Here is an 18930-nt window from a genome sequence, read left to right on the forward strand (position 1 = left end):
GGGGAGGATGGTAGTTCCGACAATGGGCTCTCTTATCCCTAGTAGTGGGGCACCGTACTTTGATGAGCAGTTGATTCAACGCCAAATCTCCTTCCATTGAACTTGTATTAGGTCTGTAGCTGGTCGAGCCGATGGTTCGGTTCAGCGCTGAAGGGGCATGCGAACAGGAAAGGAGGCTACAAGGAAATGACTCAGACGGGCGGCATCATTCTGCATCTCTCATATGTACAGAACTTATGGAACCATAATAGCACCATTATAAGGCAGTGGTAGTCTGTGCAATGTCCCTCCAGGTCTTTTTGCCCGCATGGGCCATACTGCATGCCTCAAATGACCGCTCCCCGTTTCGTGTCAATCTCAAAGATTTCCGCTTCTCCTCACAGCTATGTCCTGGCGGATAGCCGTGTATTAGGGTCCTCAGTCTGCCCACTTTGTTCCATCGTAAGGGTGGACGTTTGAGTAGGCCTGCTGAGCCCACCCAAGGCGTTGCTCCATTTTAGCAAGACCCGACGAAGAGACGAACTTTGTTCTCGAGAATTTCGCAGTTCTTTTATGAAGTCTTCAAACCGCGGTCTCATTTGGAAAAAGCTGTTCCCGATATGATCTGCTGAGACTTCTGGTTCGGCTTCGACTTGTCCCAAGCGGACTAGTATCATGAACCTATCTCCGTCTTTTTTCGGAGCAAGGCTGGTAAAAACAGTGCCGAGGTACAGTGAGTCGATCACGCTGACAGTGATATCGGTAAGAGTCACTGTAGCAGCTGTGACTGTTTTGACTAGGAGAGCTGGATGCTGGTCTTCAACTCTCCACAGCAGCAGACAATTCTCCCATCTCTGCAGGGCAGCAGATATCTTGTAATCGACAGTTGTATGTGAACCCATGGGAAAAATGTGTTTCACATCCCCTTCTTTTAGTGCCCTATATTCAAACCTTCCGATAACAGCTCCGTTCTCATCGACATGCGCATCAATCTGATTATTTGCCTTTCGCTCCTTGTACCAGGATACATCAGCGCCATGCAGGAAATCAAACGGGCACCACGAGAAGGAACCCTTCTGTGTTAATGTAGCATGGCCGTGAAAGAGAAATTTGCTTTCGATTGTTCCAAGTCCGCGAAGGATGGCTTTGGTGAGCTCGGCAGGCATGTTAGCTGCAGTCATGTTATCCCTTGCCTGCGGAGTAGAAAGCACACCTGCAAGCAGAGCTGCAATTATGAGCTTGTCTCGTGCCTTTGAGGTACTCCTTGTTTTAAGGACTGATAAAATACTGGAAATTGAGTCGTATTTCTGTCTCCAGACGGAGTCAACAACGTCGGATGCGATCAAATGGCTCCGAGAACAAGAGACACGATCAATAGCAAGTATCTCTGACCGGAGATCCTTGATGACTCTTTTGTTCTTGTTACAGGGGTCCTTGAATATCACCCAAACATCATGCGACAAAGCCAACTCAAGTGCTGTCCAGGCTCGGGTGAACCAGGGAGAGAGAAGAATGGCGAGGCAGGGAGAGCCGTCTTCAGCCCAGGGGAAATCAACAAGATACTGGTCATGCACGAGGGTACATTTTGCTGAGCGAAAGTCACGGTTCATTCTCCGAATTGCCTTTCTGCGAGCTGCAGGTTCTTTAGGAATAGAGATGGTATCCCACCAAATTGCTTCATAACCGAGTTCTCTCACGGCCTCTTTGAAATACCTAAAGAGACAACGGTTGACAAAGCCTTCTTTCTGAACTCCAGAGCCTGTACCGTCTGACCATACATGGGAAATGGCGACGTATGGAACACCAGCCGCGCGAGGGTGTGGCTTTGTGCTGTGATCACCAAGCCACCAAGTCCGAGAGCAACTGTTGGTTTCAACTTCGTGCAATGGAAACTGAAGCAGGCCGCATCGTTTGCTTAGACATTTATGGAGCTGCTCCACACTTGTGCTATCCTGGTCACTGAAAAAGCAGAATTCCGCTGGGCAGTTGTCATGATGTAGATGGCGAAAACTACCGTCATGTACTTTATTCAGTTTTCCATTGCGGGCTTCTCGTAGAAGGATAGATATGTCCTTTTCGTACCCTGTAGCCACTGACAGGTTCCAGAGACGATTCTCACAGATTCCGAGAGAACGCGCTACTCCTAAGGCTCCGAAGACCGCGTCATCAGGTATATTTCTCCTTATATCAAAGTCCTGCACCTGGTCAACTTGTGCAAGCCAGCTGAGAACCTCATAGACTTCTGATTCCAGTTCCGTGAAAGGTTCTTCCCTTGACTGAAGGGCGAAATCAGTAAAGTTGAGTGCCATGGTAATTGCTGTGGATGTGTCGCCCTTGGCTTTGGACGAGGCCAATCGACAAGCGAGAATTGTGAGAGCCCATTCCCGGAAACTTGCCCAGTTACACGCGGGGGCGTTTTTCGCCTTGGCCTTCACAGCAAGGCAATCTTTGTTTGAGCATCTCTTGACATTAGCATCGAGACAAACCCGTTGCAGCCCCTCTAAAAATGGGCCAGTGGGCCACCTGTATGTGAATATCTTCGACCCTGACCCAAGCAAGAGCCCTGGCTCAGGTGTAGTCGTATGTGGCTCGTCTTTGGCTAGACTATTACGTTGCGAAAGAAGGTTGGTCAGACCCTTTCTGCTAATCAGCTCTAAGGCGTGAAAGATGAACAGAGCGAGTTTCGTCTACCTTCTTGATCGTTAGATTCTGACAGTGACTGGAATTGTCCTCCGTAATGCACAGCAACGATCTTGGCAAATCAAGGGAATTCGTTAAACTGGACATTGCGATATTTACCAACACTCTGGTTAAAGCGTATCCTATAGATGTGTTATATCCTCCGAACGTAAATCAAAAATCTTCATGTTCTATTTGGAAGAACAGAAGATCTGAGGGGTCAGAGAATGCGTGCCCAACAAGTGAGGCGAGGGCAACCAATCCGAAAGCGCCGTGTTTCACTCCTCAGGTGTACGAGTTCTAATTCTATATAGTTTGAACGTATGCCTTGGATTGGTGGTTTTGTGCCGCAGAAGGCATGATACCACTTTCTTGTCTCCCGTTGGTACAGAATGTGACTCGGGAATTCAGGCCACAGCAGGACAAGTCAAATGTGCCTTTAAAAACTCTGTTCTGTACCTATCCGAGCATCAGATGACTCAGGGGTTGTTACAGACAAGCAAAATAGACCGTGAGACAGTGTAGCTGCAGCAAGCGTGGCACAGATTATAGTCCCTAAACCACGAAGTCCAGATCCTTTTGTACTGAATCTCACCAACTGTCATGCTCGGGAGAGAACATGGCGTACGCTTATTCCTTACACCCCTACGGCAGCGCCTAAAGTAGACTGAGAAGTGATATGGACTGATATATTCTCTAGCGGCGTTTCACAGCCATTTTCTGTTCCCAAAAAGAACCTGCCGTTACATCCCCCTTTCTAACTCTACAACCTCTGCAATAGGCCCCAAAATCTCGTCACTCAATCTCTCTGCCTTAACAGAGCCTAACGGCCTTCTCCCCCTCCCATTTCCATATCCAAAATACCGCTCAATTAAAGCCTTAACCCCGACAACCCCAACCTTTCCCAACGCCCAATCCGCATCACTAAGCTTTGCCTGTAACGCCTGCGCTCCGACCAGATTCCCCTGCTGATAAAGTCTCAGTAGGGTCACATGTAGCTTTGGGGCGATATTTGCTAGGGCCGCAATGATACCGTGAGAACCTGCAATAAGCGCGGGGAGGAAAAAATCGGATTTCCCGCCAAATGCAGAGAAGGCGCGCGGGCGTTGCGAGAGGGTTGAAGTGATACATTGAAGCTTGCCGATATTTCCGCACGTTAGCTTGCAGCCGACAATATTGGGGGTTGTCGTTGCGAGGCGGATGACTGAGTCGGAACTGATATCGATTCCGCTTGTTACGCTGGGCAAATTGTTGATCAACACTGGGAGTGGCGAGTCCACGGCAACCTAGGACGTGGCATTAGTATTGTACCTTGTCGAAAGCGTGTAGAGAACGAACATCATGCAAGAATCCCTCAATAACAGGCACATTCATCGCTGCGGCCCAGTACGAAGGAGGTAGAACTTTACATTTAGAAAGAGATAAATAAAAAAGTAACATTATTCTTTTTTATCTTTTTAAACCTGTAGTTCATTATATTTAGTATATTACCAGCTATTATAGCTAATAAAATTAATATTTATCTTCTATATAGCTATCTTAAGTAGTAGCTCTAGGTAAATAGAAATAGAATTATATTAGAAAGCCTGAATATTAACTTATTAAAGTAAATACTATTTCAGGATACTCTCTACTATATTATAAAAAATCCTCAAGATTCCAGCTTAAAAGATACACAGCCAGTTGGAATTCCTTGCGGAAAGCACTTTCGCTCGGAGTGTAAATCAACGCGGCCATGTACACCACAAAGCTGTACGCACCAATGACACCCAAGAATAAAATAATTCCCTTCTTTGAGGCCAATTATGAGGGTTCTCTTCGTCATCCGCAGAATGCCACTCCACGCGAATGGTGCCTTCATTGTGAAACCGTATAGGGTGACCGTTGATTGTGTTTACGCAGCTCGCATTCTCTTCCGGGTATGTCAACCAATATGGTCTATAGCAGACAACTCCAGCTCCACTACATTTACAGTTCCGAACCATTTTATCCATAACCATTTTTTTACCCAGACCCCAACTGGCAAACCCCGCGAGACAAAGAAATAAATCAACAAATGGAACCCCTCATCAAATCCGATCGTCCACCGTCCTCCTCGGCCCAATCATGACAGACCCCATCCCCATATCTGCACTATCCTCCGTATGCACAATAACCTCAGTCGTCTGCAGAATCCTCGAATTTGGGTGACCCTGCCTGTGGTCGCGCGCCAGGTTCTCCTCGCTACCGCCGTCGGAAACCGACAGCGACGGGTGGTTTGCATGGATCTGCACGCGATATTTGTCCTCCTCGTCATGGCGCCTGCGGGCTAGCTCGCTGAGGGTGTGGCTATTCGGGCCGTAGTAGGTCTCGCCTGTTCGTTTGCGGGATCGTCCATAGTTGCGGCTGCTCTGGCCGCGCGTGCTGCCGATTATGCTCTTAGCGAGGGGTTTGATTGTTGGGACGGAGGCGGCGATGACGCCCGCGGCGAGTTCGACGCTGGATGGATGGTTGAGCTCAGTTAGTTGGTGCTGTAAATGAAATATGGAGGGACTTTGGAGGAGGGTTGGCATACTAGTTCCAGATATGGTAGGAGTATTCTCTGAGATCGGGCTTAGTAGATTGCTGGTAGCGTAGGGAACACTCACACAGACCGGTAGACCTCTTTGTCGGAGAAATAACGAGTTTGAAAAACTGTTTTTACAATCGCGGCAGCACACGCACTGCAGATGTCAGCTGTTGCCGTTGACAGCTGAATTGGATACGCGTACAAGTAACCCAGGCCCAAGATCCCCATCAGCGATATCTTGGTCCTTTTGTTCACCTGCACGTTGTAGAACATGAAGACCGGGAGGGTGGCGTAGAGGAAATCAGTGATGATGTTAATGGCTATTCGTCCGTATCAGTACCACTCCCACGGGGCCAAGAAGGGGTAGCTGTCAGAAATTACAAGCATTAAATCTGCCGATGGCCAGAAATACAGGGAGTGTAAAGCATTTGGTTGATTCTTTTGCTCGCAGCCCAGCATCCCACGCTGCCCTGACAGGAACACATTGGAAGATCAAGGTGCACAGAGAAGCGATCGTAAAACAAGCCAGGAAACCAACTGAGCCGATGATAAACCACTTCAGCCACTTCTTCTGAGCCGTGAAACGAAGAAGAAAGAGGCCTGTGGATATCTTGACCAAACTAATACCCAGCACGACAATAATCGAGCGCCACCATATCCATTGGGAAAGCTTCCCACGATGGCCTTCAGCTTCGATCGCCGCGATATACTGGCCCATGCCCACTTTGCTTTCGCCGACAAAACAGGCCATGAAACCAATGCAACACATCTAATACGGTGAAAAAAAAGGAATTATCTCACAGAGGCTGCACTTACCCCACAGACAACCATAATGGTGTCCTCAGCATAGAGTCGGCGGAGAATGAAGACCCGTACGTAGCATCGCAATGCCACCACGACGAGCGACAGTCCCGTCAGAACACCTGAGATGGCCAGAATCTTGGGGGCCTGTGTTGAATAGTCGATTTCCCCGCTTGTGGAAGTGTCTGGCTTCTGGGTTAACTGCGATGCCATTGTCACCGCATGAAATAGGAGAAAGGCGCCAGAAGGGGGTGGAAACAGATACCAGGGCCACGGAGAGGGTTATATGAAGACGTCGGGAGAATCTTTCTTTAGACAGGCCCAGGGTTCATAGCAGGAAGAGCAATATTTCGGGAATAATAATGTTGGAAGCTGCTGCTTTGTTTGCGACTAGTCTTTACGAGGCAGGATAAAGTTCAACCCTGTACGTGGACCCAACTCGGACTACCGTTGAGCGATGCATCCTGGGCGACTTCGAGGATGGTGAAATTAAAATTTTCTACGGAGGTTGGCGTTACGAGGACAGCAGGCTGGACACAGACTCGAACTGTGCAAACATTTCAGCACGAGAAGGTCACCTTGTCCTGGCACTACAATCGTCCCAGTAAATGAAAAAGCACACTCGCGAGGCACACTCCATCTGTTCAGGACAGTCAGCGCCTGCGAGCCATACCAGGTCAATATTATCCGTCTCCCGAGGCAGGAAGCCGATGAAGCCACGCCTAAAGCGAGACCCCCATAACGACCAGGAAGTTGCATGCACTCCGGTCGCCCAGAGGCCAGGCCCACCAGCCACGAAATTGTCGTCCTTTTAGCCTTTTGGAACGGAGGAGGGCGATCGTCGCTTTTTGGGGATTCCGTGTCCAGTCTGGCATAAAGCCAACAATCCAGCGGAGCAGCCTACTTCACGAACAGCGAATGACTTGCGGGTCGGAGCGAGCTAGCAATATTAACGGAGTATGGGAGATAAACAAAACCTTTATAGATCTGCCGCTGATCCGAGTATAGTCCGACTGCGGCCTGCGCCGCAGCCCCAAAGGAGTTAACTAGTGAAGTTAACGCAGCAAGACGCAGCAACGGCTGGCAGTGCCGGACGAGCCTGTGTCACAGTGAAACATCGGCCGAACCTACTGTGCTGTGCTCCACAAGACAAGATTACGTCCGCCTGCCGGGATTCGAGCCTAGTGAATGATCAGCAATCGAGACACATCTTGCGCCCTCCTTGGGGCTTCTCAACTTCCAAAGTACTGTGATGAAATCGTTGCAACTCCAAGGAATAAATCTCGAGGACATGTACCGACGTGGACGAGCTTGGACCAGGGTGTCGGAGAATGGTTGAAGACAGCAAGTTGATTGACCGCTGCCCGGCCAGCTCATCAAGTTTGCCCTCATTGCGCGATTATTAACCGGTTAATATACTGGCCAAGGCCGCGGGATGCGCATCCCTGCCCACGGACCAGGCACCGGACGGACCACTCCGATCAGAGATTAACTCAATATCGAACCCTGTCAATCGCAGCCTTGGAGGCCCGGCGTCACCCCATGCATCGACCGCGCCAGTCAAGCACCACGCGTCAACTAACCACGCCGTTCCTGGCACTATCCTAAGATACCTCGCAACGATGGAAATGGAGGCGTCGAAGTGCAGCGCCTAGGTGCTGTCTTGTCTGCATGGCTTATGGTCTGATCTGGAGCTCAGCCGGGGCTTGTGCCTCGGAAATAATTCCCATCATCCGCGTCTGCTCCCTAGGGCACGGCGACGTAGTCTGCCGTACATATAAAAAAGTGCCCCTCTCCTTTTTTTTTTTTTTTTTTTTTTTTTTTTTGCTGCTCTCCTTTCTCGCAAAGACACCCGACATGCGTTTCTCTTTTAGTGCCGCAGTGGCAGTTCTTGCTGCCACACCTCAAGCTACGGCTACCTTTAATGATATCGACGAGTGGGATATCCTCGCGCAAAATGCCTTGGCTAACCAGGTGCGCTATCAGTCTACCAAGCCCCGGTATACAGATAGCGAATGCACCCCTCATACAGCTTCTGTCCGTCGAGAATGGTACACCTTGTTCTAGTTGCAAACTGCGTCTCGCATAGCTAATGAAACGTTTAGGGGAACCCTCTCCAAGCAGGAACGCAAAGAGTATATTGACGCCGTGGTCTGCCTTACCCAGAGTCCCTCGAAGATCGACCCTGCCCTCGCTCCTGGAGCGCGTACACGTTACGATGACTTTGTCGCGATCCACATTAACCAGACCCTGAGAATCCACACAACGGTGCGCTCCCATGTTTCGTTACATATTTCGTACACTCCCAGCAGGAGATGCTAATAATGGCAGGGCAACTTCCTGACATGGCACCGGTACTTTACCTGGGCCTACGAGCACGCCCTCCGCAACGAGTGTGGCTATACTGGCTACCAGCCATACTGGTCCTGGGGCAAATACGCTGATGACCCTCTACACTCGCCTATCTTTGACGGCTCTGAATATAGTATGTCCGGCGATGGCCTTTACATACCTCATGACGGGCCCGAAGTCTTTACAGGCCTCTTCCTGAAACCCGGAAACGGTGGTGGCTGTATCACCTCCGGCCCTTTCAAGAAGTGCGTCCTTCCCCATGTTGCATATTCCTGCAGTATTTATAACCTGGCTAACCCCATACTATAGCTTCACCGTCAATCTCGGCCCACTCTTTGTAACCCTTAAGGTCCCTGGCGTGGAAAAGCAAAACGGCACCGGCCTTGAGTATAACCCGCGCTGCCTGCGCCGCGATATCAACCCTGACGCTGCTAAATGGACCACAGTCGAGCATGTCACTGACCTTATTAATAACTACCGTGATATCTCTTCTTTCCAGGATCGCTTGCAGGGTGACTTCGACAACGGCTACGTCGGAGTGCACACCGGTGGCCACTACACTATTGGCGGCGACCCTGCAGGCGACTTCTATGCCTCGCCTGGCGATCCTGCTTTCTTCCTACACCACGCAGCCATCGACCGTGTGTTTTGGACCTGGCAGAACCTTGACCCTGCTAACCGCACTTTCGTCGTTCATGGGCCAACTCTGCTCCCCGGACGGGGCCCGAGTCCGAACACGACTCTCGACGATGTGCAGTATTTCGATGTCCTTGCAGAGGATAAGACAATCCGCGAGCTGCTTGATACAGTGGCTGGGCCGCTCTGCTATGTTTACAAGTAAATGTATAGCTTTTTGCCGTCTGATGTACGTAATTTTTAGACTTGATACAATATTGCCATTCTCCGGTTAATACTGATAATAATAATATTGCTACTTCGTTCGGCTTCCACCATCCGGTCTATTCAAAGGGGTGCGCAGGGAGGACCCACCAATTATTCACTCACCCTATCTCACTGAGCCGATATATACAGGCGTAGTAGATATAGACGGTAATTTGATAGGCCCTCAGAACATATGACCACAGGGTGTGAAAATTTCATAAGGTGGCCTTGTACATTATATATCCTGGATCAGCAACCTTGGCAGTAGTAAATTGTTTCCTGCGTATAGAATCACGGATAAGCGTGTACGTCCAGGGTTCAAGGTGGCCTACAGGTTGTTAATTACACGGGGCTTATCAACAAACAGAATTTGATACTTCTCATCTGTACTACCTAGACGTATACTTAACTATGATGTACTCATAATGATTACCAGTAACTATATCTCACTAATTAATACCTAGTCATGGTGCAAACGCGGCTTGGGAATAATCAACCAGGACACTCCCGTAGCTCCGAGTAGACCCACAAGCATTGGCTGCAGAACTTTGACTCCGGCTTCAGAGGCGATGACGCCCGTAATGGCTGGGAAGACAGCTCCACCGATCTGGCCAAGGAGGAATATGATTGCTGTAAAAAAATGTTAGGGAAACCTGCTTTTTGTGTGTGTCTGAAGGCACGTACCGAGGGCAGAAGAACGAATTTCGGCGGCGAAGGCCTTGGAAGCCACAGATATACCCTGTCTCTGTCAGTCACCCTTTGGGGTGAGAGGAAATTGGTTTGACGTACCGTGGCAAAAAAAGGTCCCGAGAAGAAGCCGAGTAGACTAATTGCGACTGCTTCGGTAATGATATGTGGAACAAGCCAGAAAACCAACTCAAGTGCCAGACAGAGAATAATATACACGAAAATCATCCGCCGCTCGCCAAAGCGATGTGTTGGCTCCGCCAGCAAGAGTCGTCCGAGAAACCCTCCACCATAGAAACCAGCAGGAACATATCCCATTTTATCAAGATCTCCATTGCGAACCTCGACTAGGTACTCGACAATCCATCCTGTACACTTTAGGTATTTGCCTTTAATAATACTATTTATTAGGGACATACCTCCAGCAGTAATCACAGCACCAAGGAAGAAAAAGAAAAAGAGACTGATAAGCCAGACACCCGCGCTGCCAAGGGTCTTCTGCATTTCCACCAGGGCATTGTGCTGTCTCGAGGGTGTAACTCCTTCGCTCTGGCTTCTTTTCTTTATAGTAGACCACTCACGGAATGCAACCCAGACCAGAAGTAAATTTAGCACACCTAGCCCCAATGGCGTAGCATAGAAGAAGTGCCAATGAGATGAGCTCGACGAGGCAACACCAGTTGCGACAAACGGCGCAACAAGGCAGCCAGCCAGGTACATGGCATGGATAAAGCCCAGCCAGCGATGCGCACCTTTCACGGTCGTGACGAAGTTGTTCGCGTGGGTGTCCTGGTACCCCTGGCCGAGGGCAGCGATTGCAAATGTCACCGCGAAGAGCGCGAAGGGTGGCAGCCAGATGCGCAGGGCGTGCGCCAGGACCTGTAAGCCGGCGCCGAGTAAGAGGAGGGCTCCCAGGTTTAAGTATTGGCTCAGGTAGCTGTTGGTGAGTGCGGTTACGAGCCAGCCAGCGAAGGTGGCGCCGTACCTGGTTTCGGAAGATGGCTAGTTAGCCTCATTAAAGAAGTTTGGATGTGCGCCATTGGCATATAGGTAGGCGCAGATCAGTCTTACACTATTGACACCATGTTTGTGTCAATGCCATACTCATTCCTGATATGGGGAATAAGTGCACCGAGACTGCCGTCATTGATGCCGGCCACGAAGAATGTAAAGCCCGAGCTAGCCAGCTTGACGAGAAGCAGACGGGGAGCAGGAGCTTCGGGGGTGTTGATTTCAAGGGCTTCCATCGTTACGGTGATTTTTGAAACGTTCACTATAGAACTGTGAAGGAACAGGGTGGGTTATCAATGTACGAAGGTCGGAGCGGTTAAACTTCGGGGAGCCACAGCAGCTCCAAAAGAGGCAGGTCGGCCAGCCCTCCGTGGCCAATGTTCATTGGATTTGCTTCTCGTGCACTTGTCAGCTAACAGGCGAACACACTATCAAGGCTCTACTATGCTGCAGTAAATCACCCGGGGACCGTCGGGGCGCTCAAAGCATTACATGAACAGCTGCTTTAGATATCATCAAAGTAATCATGTTTAGCATAACGCTCAGGCACTTGCTCTCTGGTATTCCATCCAGACAGACTACCAACTCTCAGGTAGACAACACGATATTAAGAATCAACTGCTAGTTTACGTTTCCCCTCAAGTTCATGCCTAAAGCACTTAAACTACCTGTGACTTGTTAGTAATTTGCCCAGGAGGCTTTTACTCTCGACACCAGACAAACGTCGGAAATTGGCGGGACGATGCCGCATCATGTGGGATTATAAGTGATCTTTTCTGTTGAAACTCCGACTGCCATCCGGGAAGGGGTAAGGAGTAGGCCTAATATACATAGTCTTAATGTGCCTCATGAGATCGGCTTCCCTTCTAAAAGCTGTACGGGAATACAGCCCTTCACTCGCACACCAGTGATCGCGGCCTTTTCATGTTTTCTCCTGATGATCCTCCCGTCTGAGAAGGGCCAGTGCTATCTTGTGTGAAACTAGCAGCATTGAAGGGTGCCCGTTGGGTATGCTCCAGACCTTCCGGGAGGTTATCCATCTCCGAAACCCCGGCAATGTAAGAAAGGTAAAACGAACTGCTAGTGTTATTATATTTAAAGATAGATAGGCCTGACAAGGTTGAGTCCCTGTCAAGATTAAAGAAGCTCTGTTCTAAGCAGCTCCAGTCTGATGAGAAGCCTGTCGCGATCCACCGTCTGCGGGAAAGTGGTCATCCCCTATGATAAATATTGTAAACAAATAACAAGAGCCTGGATAAAATATGAAAAGTCGCATAGTCTTAGACCTTAGTGCTTTTATTAGGTATTAATAGAAATGGGCAATAGCTTCTCGACCGCACAGATCTGGACCAGGCTGTGCAGTGGGCGCAGTATGGTATGCTTGATCTTTAGGAACCGAGAATCGAGGCGCCAGGGTGTTCAGTGAAGTAGTAAGACCTTAATTACTCCTGATTAGCCTCAACCAGGTGTCAGCAACGTTAGCACCGAACTACTTGGCGTTGCTCGCCGAGAGCCGAGGCCGCAAGAACTGCCGATGGGCGCATCCGAACCAGGAATTGGCTGTCGGCCTCATATCTTGCGGGCTCAACCGGACGATCCCCACGATACCCCAGGCTAATGACAGGAGCTACGGCGCACGTCGGCCTATCGGACCGGCAGCGCATCTGCGGACCGGGGCTGTTATAAGATGATGGACGACAGCGAACTGCAGGTGCAGGTGCAGCGGAGACATCAACCCAACGTTCAAGATGGGCAAGAAGAAGATCTACCGATCCCCCTATCCCAACCTCCAAGTCGAGGCAGTGGACCTTGTGTCAAAGGTCTTCTCGAATCCCTTCAACACGCCTTTGTCCAAGCCGATGTATATCGACGCCCTGAGCGGTGACCAATACACGTACGGAGATGTCATTCAACGCACGCGTGCCCTAGCCAACGGCCTACAGAGCGAATTCGGCCTCAAAGCAGACGATGTAGTCGCTTTATTCAGCCCGAATACCATCGAGTACCCCATCGCCTGCCATGCCATCATCGGCTCGCAGGCTGTTGTCGCCCCAACCAGCGCGGCACTGACACCACCTGAACTGCACGCTCAACTGCGGACAAGCGGCGCGAGGTTCATCGTCGCGCACTCATCTCTTCTTTCCACGGCCAGGATGGCTGCCAAGGATACATCGATTGAAAAGGTCATCGTCCTCGACGGTCAATCCGCTACACCGGGCCAACAACCAACCTGCCAACAGCTCGCAAGTACCTGTCCGCCCACCGAGCTGCGCGCAATCCCGGCCCACGAAGCCGAATCGCGAATCGCATTCGTCTGCTTCTCGTCTGGGACCTCTGGCCCCGCGAAAGGGGTGATTACCACGCACCGCAACGTCACATCGAACCTGCAGCAATGGCGCGCCCAGCTCCTGGAATCCGGTTCACCGTCGCAACAGATCGACCGCACCGCCGCAATTGCCTTCCTCCCCTTCAGCCACATCTACGGATTGAACCTCTATATGTGCCAGTGCCTGCTGTGGGGAACCCCCGTCGTGATCCTGCCGCGCTTCGACTTGGACATGTACCTGTCCTGTATCCAGAAATACAAGCCGCAGGAGCTGGCCCTTGTCCCGCCAATCGCACTGATGCTGGTCAAAGACGACCGGATCAAGAAGTACGATCTGCGAAGCGTGAAGCGCATCCTGTCTGCCGCGGCGCCACTGACCATCGAACTCGCGTCTGCGCTCGAGGCTCGGTTCAGAGACATTTACGGGACGGAGGTCTTCTGCACGCAGTCGTGGGGTCTGACGGAGACGTCGCCGATGGCAACTGGAATTCCGAATGATCGGATGGATAAGCGCAGCACGGGAGTTGGGTGCGTCGTGCGCAATATGGAGTTCCGCTTCGTCGATCCGGAGACCATGCTCGATGCGGAAACTGGTAAAGATGGATCCAGTGCCCCCGGTGAGATCTGGTGTCGTGGACCGAACGTCACGCCTGGGTATTACAATAACGCCGAGGCGACAAAGGGCGCGTTCCATGTGGATGCCGACGATGGCACCTCGTGGTTTCGCACGGGCGATATCGGGGCCATTGATGCGGACGGGTACATTACTATCCAGGATCGTATCAAGGAGATGATCAAGTACAAGGGATTGCAGGTGATTCCAAGTGAACTCGAGGGAAAGCTCGTTGATCATCCGGATGTGGTCGATGCCGCTGTTGTTGGGGTGTGGGTGGATGAGCAGGCGACGGAGTTGCCGACTGCGTTTGTTACGCTGAGGAATGGGATCGACGGGAAGGAGATCAGGAACGTTACTGAGGGCATTCACACCTGGTTGAACGGCAAGGTTGCGAACCATAAGCGGCTACGAGGAGGCATACATGTTGTCGAGAGCATCCCGAAGAGCCCCAGTGGGAAGATTCTGAGACGCGAGTTGAAGCAGCGGTTGAAGACAGGCGCGGAAAAGGCACGCTTGTAGTTTAGTGTATATGTAGGAAATGGAATTTGCTTCTGATTGAAACCATAAGGGCTTGAGTTACTATATATATACTCTCCCTGGTCTTAAAGGTTAATAAATAATAATCTTAATATTTAATCTCTCTAGATCAGGCTATTAGATTATTATATAGTTCTCTTTAATAGATATTTCCTAGTTAAGGATATATAGAGCCTTAGCTATCTCTATAGAGTTATAGTATATCTATTCTTTAGTAGTGGTTGTTGGAGACGCGCAGGGATCAGTAGTTGGTTAGTGTAGATGCCCCGGCAGTTGTCCGCCGGTTCGCTCCCTACCCGGCTACATACATAATACTATTAATAATGTCGTTGAGCGAAGTAGAAATGAATATTCTTTTTTGGTAGTTAGACAAATATACGTAATCAGTGACTTGCTGTTGACAACCGGTCGAGTAGGCGAGTACGGGAAGGGGCCGGCCGGACGGGACAGAACCCGCCTTCTAACCATCCAGTATGAAATGAGCCTTTTGTCATTTGGAAGCTGCTCTCCACTTCGTCGCGTGAGGCGTGATGTGAGATGTGCTTTGAGTGCATTTTCAATACTGTGTAAGTTATATAAGACACCCTATGCTGTACATATGGCTTGACCAGATTCTTTGATATTGAATACAAGTATCACCATCTCGAAACCTTCGTATCACTAGCCTGACCCATAATTCCGTCCATTGCGCCAAAGTAATCAACCAGCCAGGCACAACATGCCTGGGTTAACCAACGCGGTCCAAAGTTTCGGCCCAAACAACCCCGACGTAACCAACGAGAAGACCAAGATGAAAGACCTAGCGCCACAGCAGATGAAACCACCCCTAGATTCTGATATCCAACGCGGAACCGTATCAACAGACCCTACCAACGGCAACGGCCTCCATCGTACGCTAGGCAATCGCCAGATACAGCTCATAGCAATCGGCGGCTCCATCGGCACCGCTATATTCCTAACAATTGGCTCAGCCTTGTCCCGCTCTGGGCCTGGGAACTTATTGATTGCCTTTCTTCTTCACTGTACTGTTCTCGCTTGCGTAAATGACTGCATGGCAGAGATGACTGTTTTCATGCCTGTGGGTGGTGGGTTTATCCGCCTCGCGTCGAAATGGGTCGACGAAGCCTGGGGGTTCATGGCTGGTTGGAACTTTTTCCTTTACGAGGCGCTGAATATTCCTTTTGAAATCACTGCCATTCATACCATTCTGTCTTTTTGGCGGGATGATATCCCTGTTGCGGCTGTGTGTGCGGCATGCATTGTTCTCTACGCGTATGGTCGCTTCCCCATGTTTGCACGGTGTTCACTACTAATTGTTATGTTTTCGTCGCAGTTTCCTGAATATCCTTGTTGTTAAAATCTACGGCGAATCGGAGTTCTGGCTCTCCAGCGGCAAGGTCATCTTGATTCTGATGCTATTCTGCTTCACGTTCGTGACAATGGTAGGAGGCAACCCACAAGGTGACGCATTTGGATTTCGCTACTGGCAGACCCCCGGTCCATTCGCAGAATACCTTCATAATGGGGACTTGGGCAGGTTCGAAGGCTTCCTCGCAGCTCTATGGTACGCGGCATTCACCTGCGTTGGACCGGAATATGTGTCCATGATCGCAGGCGAAGCCAAGCATCCCCGAAGGTACCTCAAGGCCGCCTTCAAAACTGCCTACTGGCGTTTTGGTATATTCTTCATCGGTAGCTCTCTGTGTGTGGGTGTGTTGATTCCCTATAACCATCCCACCCTCCTCGCCGCAGCGAACAGCGACTCCGCACAATCTACCACAACCTCGTCCCCGTATGTTATCGCAATGAATAACCTCGGCGTCAGCGTGCTGCCCCATATCGTCAATGCCCTGCTAGTGACGACGATTTTTTCCGCAGGTAACACCTACGTCTACGCCGCGTCGCGGAGTCTCTACGGTCTAGCTCTCGACGGCAAAGCGCCCAAGATCCTCCGCAAATGTACAAAGAAGGGGATACCAATCTATTGCTTTGTTGTTGTTATGGCATTCTCCTTCCTATCCTTCCTGCAGTTATCCAACGGCTCAGCTACCGTCTTAACCTGGCTCGTGAATCTGCTCAGCGGCGCGGCAGTTATCAATTTCATTGCCATATCCGCGACCTACATCCGTTTCTACAAAGCCTGTAAGCACCAGCGCCTCGATAGAGGTACGTTCCGGTATAAAGGTTGGTTCCAGCCGTGGGCTGGGTATTTGGCGTTCTGCTGGATGCTCACTATTGCGATTTGTTACGGGTACGCGAGTTTCACGCCCTGGAGCGTCGCAGAGTTCTTTACGCATTACACCATGAATTTACTTGCGGTTGTGAACTTTCTGGGCTGGAAATTGGTCAAGCGGACTACGATGCTGTCCCCTGAGGATGTCGATCTGCAATGGGAGGCGCCTGCGATTACGGCGTACGAGGAGGCTGCCGCTGCCAGTGACCCGCCGACTAGTTTCTGGGCGGAGATGTTTCTGTTCCTGCGTCGGCCGCGAGTTTCGCAGAAGGCTGCCTGAGGAGGTTTAGTGTATATGTTGTTTATAACTGAGTAGACTACGAGGAGCGCTACGGTCGACGTTGGAAGAAAGTTGGAGGCGGGGGATATCTTGGCTCCCCCGGCTCAACATCGTTTGAGAGCTGGATATACACCAGATATCTCGTGTATCTCGGGATTCCGAAAAATGAAAACCTCATAGTCCAGAGCAACTGGCTTTGAATTCGATCGTCGCCCTCGTGGGAATCCTCACCCTGTATCGAACTACTGCTGATCGCTGAACGACTCCAATGACCGCCACCAAGCAGTTGACAATAGATCTTATATATAGTCTAAAATAAAAATATCTCTCGATGACCTATACTCCCTACTGTCCTAATTTCTTATCTTTGCTAGTTCTGGCAAGATCTGACCGAGATAACCCAGTGTTTACACTTGTAGCGATGTATAATATAGGTCGCATGCAGCTAGCAAATTTGAGTAATTAATGGTGCTAATGTAACATATTCTCTTCGAATGGAAACTTTGATAAGACTTCAATGCCAGTATCAGTAATTAAAACCTGCTGCTCAAGCTTTACCCCCTCCGTTCCCCCCTTCTCGCCAATATAGCTCTCAACACATATTACCATTCCAGCTTCAATAATACCATCATAACCCGCATCAGGAAAGTCACCGCGGTGATATAGGTATGGGTATTCTCCTGTCATTCCGCAACCATGCGCCGAGAGATAATACCGATTGTCATAGTACTTTTCCGGGATATCCCACGCGAGTTCCGCGTATTCACGAAAGCTAAGACCGGGGCGTAGAATACTCATGTTGTGAGTCACTTGCTCATAGGCAACCTTGTAGAGCGTTCGTTGCTTCTCAGAAGGATAATCAGGCCCTGCATGAAACGTTCGTGAGAAATCCGAATAGTAGCCATGGCACCCAACGACGTCTGTGTCAAGGCCAATAAGCTCATTCTTGCCGATAACATAGCTTGCTGCTTCTTGGAACCAGGGGTTGGTCCGTCTGCCTGCACTCAAAAGTCGCGTCTCACAATAGTCGCCATTCTGAGCAATGATTGACTGATGTAAAACTGACCATAGCGCGTTCTCGGTGATTCCCGGTCGAATTGTGTCTCTTAGAACACCAACGGCAGTTTCAGTCGCCCGTAGTGATGCCACAATACACTTGACCTCTTCGGCTGACTTGATCGCCCTGGCCATTTCGACAGGCCGCTGAGCGTCAACAATCGTGAAGCCAAGATCCTTCAATGCGATAGCCGCATTGGCATTGAGTCGTTCCAATCCAACTGTCGCAGACTTGCCAACCAGTGATGTGATCAATTCTCCCATCTCCTCTGCCCATGCCATTTCCTTCTTCTCGATGTTAGGACCTGCCGCAACAAAACTCGCGGTTTTAGCCAGGCGCACTTCATCAATCGTCTCATATCCTTGACTCAAATGCAGACATCCTGTAAACTCAAACAGAATCGAGCGCTTTGTAGTCAAAAGCAAGTATCGTGATGGCGCATTGCGCATGCTAAACACCTGCATGTTTCGACTCCCGGTAGTGTAGCGAATATTGATTGGGTCTGAGAGGATGACAGCATCGATGCCATATCTGGCCATTTGTTCGCGCACACGTCCCAGTCTATAGAGACGCACCGCTTTCAGATCGATTCCCTCGCTCTCGGGAGCCCGGTCTAAAAGTGCTATATTTGAGAGATCGGTTCTTTCGGCATGCCAGTCAAATGTCGCCATATTGATTTCGGGCTGTTAATTTGCACCTAGGGGCTCAGACACTAGATGTAAAAAACAATAATGTTTGATTCTTCTGCTCACTCGTTCTATACATGAAACTAATCGGCCCATTTACTACTGGGCAACGCGGGTATATAACCGGTCATGTGACCGGGTATGCACCGGACGACATTGCACCTTATTTCAGAACAGCGATGTTTCGTTCCACAAGAGATGATACAACTCGTTCCTTATAGGCCAAGCATATAATTAAACCTGGCACTCGCCCGCC

The 18930-nt window shown here is 50.1% G+C and overlaps 8 protein-coding genes across 8 annotated transcripts; 3 read left to right on the plus strand and 5 right to left on the minus strand.

The window, feature by feature from the left end:
- Positions 1-383: 383 nt before the first annotated feature.
- On the minus strand, positions 384-2766 carry ASPVEDRAFT_89353 (uncharacterized protein; the record flags this gene model as incomplete). The annotated part of the gene is made up of 2 exons (XM_040818589.1): positions 384-2615; positions 2671-2766. 2 exons carry the CDS (start codon positions 2764-2766, stop codon positions 384-386), a joined length of 2328 nt encoding a protein of 775 aa, XP_040673884.1.
- Positions 2767-3401: 635 nt separating this feature from the next.
- On the minus strand, positions 3402-4098 carry ASPVEDRAFT_143720 (dihydrodipicolinate synthase family protein; the record flags this gene model as incomplete). The annotated part of the gene is made up of 2 exons (XM_040807939.1): positions 3402-3944; positions 3997-4098. The coding sequence occupies 2 exons, from the start codon at positions 4096-4098 to the stop codon at positions 3402-3404; spliced, it is 645 nt and encodes a 214-aa protein (XP_040673885.1).
- A 450-nt stretch (positions 4099-4548) lies between these two features.
- Positions 4549-6333, minus strand: ASPVEDRAFT_203475 (uncharacterized protein). The gene is made up of 7 exons (XM_040809404.1): positions 6023-6333; positions 5741-5975; positions 5588-5671; positions 5409-5526; positions 5292-5360; positions 5213-5239; positions 4549-5136 (listed from the first exon to the last, which is right to left on the minus strand). The coding sequence occupies exons 1-7, from the start codon at positions 6218-6220 to the stop codon at positions 4728-4730; spliced, it is 1140 nt and encodes a 379-aa protein (XP_040673886.1). The 5' UTR covers positions 6221-6333; the 3' UTR covers positions 4549-4727.
- Positions 6334-7842: 1509 nt separating this feature from the next.
- On the plus strand, positions 7843-9298 carry ASPVEDRAFT_179295 (tyrosinase family protein). Its single transcript, XM_040808828.1, has 4 exons — positions 7843-8058; positions 8113-8275; positions 8339-8604; positions 8669-9298. Exons 1-4 carry the CDS (start codon positions 7865-7867, stop codon positions 9198-9200), a joined length of 1155 nt encoding a protein of 384 aa, XP_040673887.1. The 5' UTR covers positions 7843-7864; the 3' UTR covers positions 9201-9298.
- A 403-nt stretch (positions 9299-9701) lies between these two features.
- Positions 9702-11175, minus strand: ASPVEDRAFT_155847 (uncharacterized protein; the record flags this gene model as incomplete). The annotated part of the gene is made up of 5 exons (XM_040808482.1): positions 9702-9871; positions 9926-9980; positions 10031-10296; positions 10348-10913; positions 11000-11175. 5 exons carry the CDS (start codon positions 11173-11175, stop codon positions 9702-9704), a joined length of 1233 nt encoding a protein of 410 aa, XP_040673888.1.
- A 1365-nt stretch (positions 11176-12540) lies between these two features.
- Positions 12541-14437, plus strand: ASPVEDRAFT_47336 (uncharacterized protein). Its single transcript, XM_040813754.1, has one exon. The coding sequence runs from the start codon at positions 12688-12690 to the stop codon at positions 14398-14400; it is 1713 nt and encodes a 570-aa protein (XP_040673889.1). The 5' UTR covers positions 12541-12687; the 3' UTR covers positions 14401-14437.
- Positions 14438-15136: 699 nt separating this feature from the next.
- ASPVEDRAFT_878521 (uncharacterized protein) lies at positions 15137-16940 on the plus strand (the record flags this gene model as incomplete). The annotated part of the gene is made up of 2 exons (XM_040818180.1): positions 15137-15690; positions 15752-16940. The coding sequence occupies 2 exons, from the start codon at positions 15137-15139 to the stop codon at positions 16929-16931; spliced, it is 1734 nt and encodes a 577-aa protein (XP_040673890.1). The 3' UTR covers positions 16932-16940.
- Positions 16941-17402: 462 nt separating this feature from the next.
- ASPVEDRAFT_878529 (M24 family metallopeptidase) lies at positions 17403-18659 on the minus strand (the record flags this gene model as incomplete). The annotated part of the gene is made up of 1 exon (XM_040818181.1): positions 17403-18659. The coding sequence occupies one exon, from the start codon at positions 18657-18659 to the stop codon at positions 17403-17405; it is 1257 nt and encodes a 418-aa protein (XP_040673891.1).
- Between the last annotated feature and the right edge of the window lie 271 nt (positions 18660-18930).

This window comes from Aspergillus versicolor (genome assembly GCF_001890125.1).
Source record: "Aspergillus versicolor CBS 583.65 unplaced genomic scaffold ASPVEscaffold_15, whole genome shotgun sequence".
Classification (NCBI taxonomy): Eukaryota; Fungi; Ascomycota; class Eurotiomycetes; order Eurotiales; family Aspergillaceae; genus Aspergillus; species Aspergillus versicolor.

Coding starts and splice junctions, on each gene's coding strand:
- ASPVEDRAFT_203475 (XM_040809404.1), bottom strand. CDS start 6,220: ATGGCATCGCAGTTAACCCAGAAGCCAGACACTTCCACAAGCGGGGAA. Junction 5,672..5,740: donor GTTTATCATCGGCTCAGTTG/GTTTCCTGGCTT, acceptor CTGTCAGGGCAG/CGTGGGATGCTGGGCTGCGA. Junction 5,240..5,291: donor TCCGACAAAGAGGTCTACCG/GTCTGTGTGAGT, acceptor GCCCGATCTCAG/AGAATACTCCTACCATATCT.
- ASPVEDRAFT_179295 (XM_040808828.1), top strand. CDS start 7,865: ATGCGTTTCTCTTTTAGTGCCGCAGTGGCAGTTCTTGCTGCCACACCT. Junction 8,059..8,112: donor GCTTCTGTCCGTCGAGAATG/GTACACCTTGTT, acceptor TGAAACGTTTAG/GGGAACCCTCTCCAAGCAGG. Junction 8,605..8,668: donor ACCTCCGGCCCTTTCAAGAA/GTGCGTCCTTCC, acceptor CCCATACTATAG/CTTCACCGTCAATCTCGGCC.
- ASPVEDRAFT_47336 (XM_040813754.1), top strand. CDS start 12,688: ATGGGCAAGAAGAAGATCTACCGATCCCCCTATCCCAACCTCCAAGTC.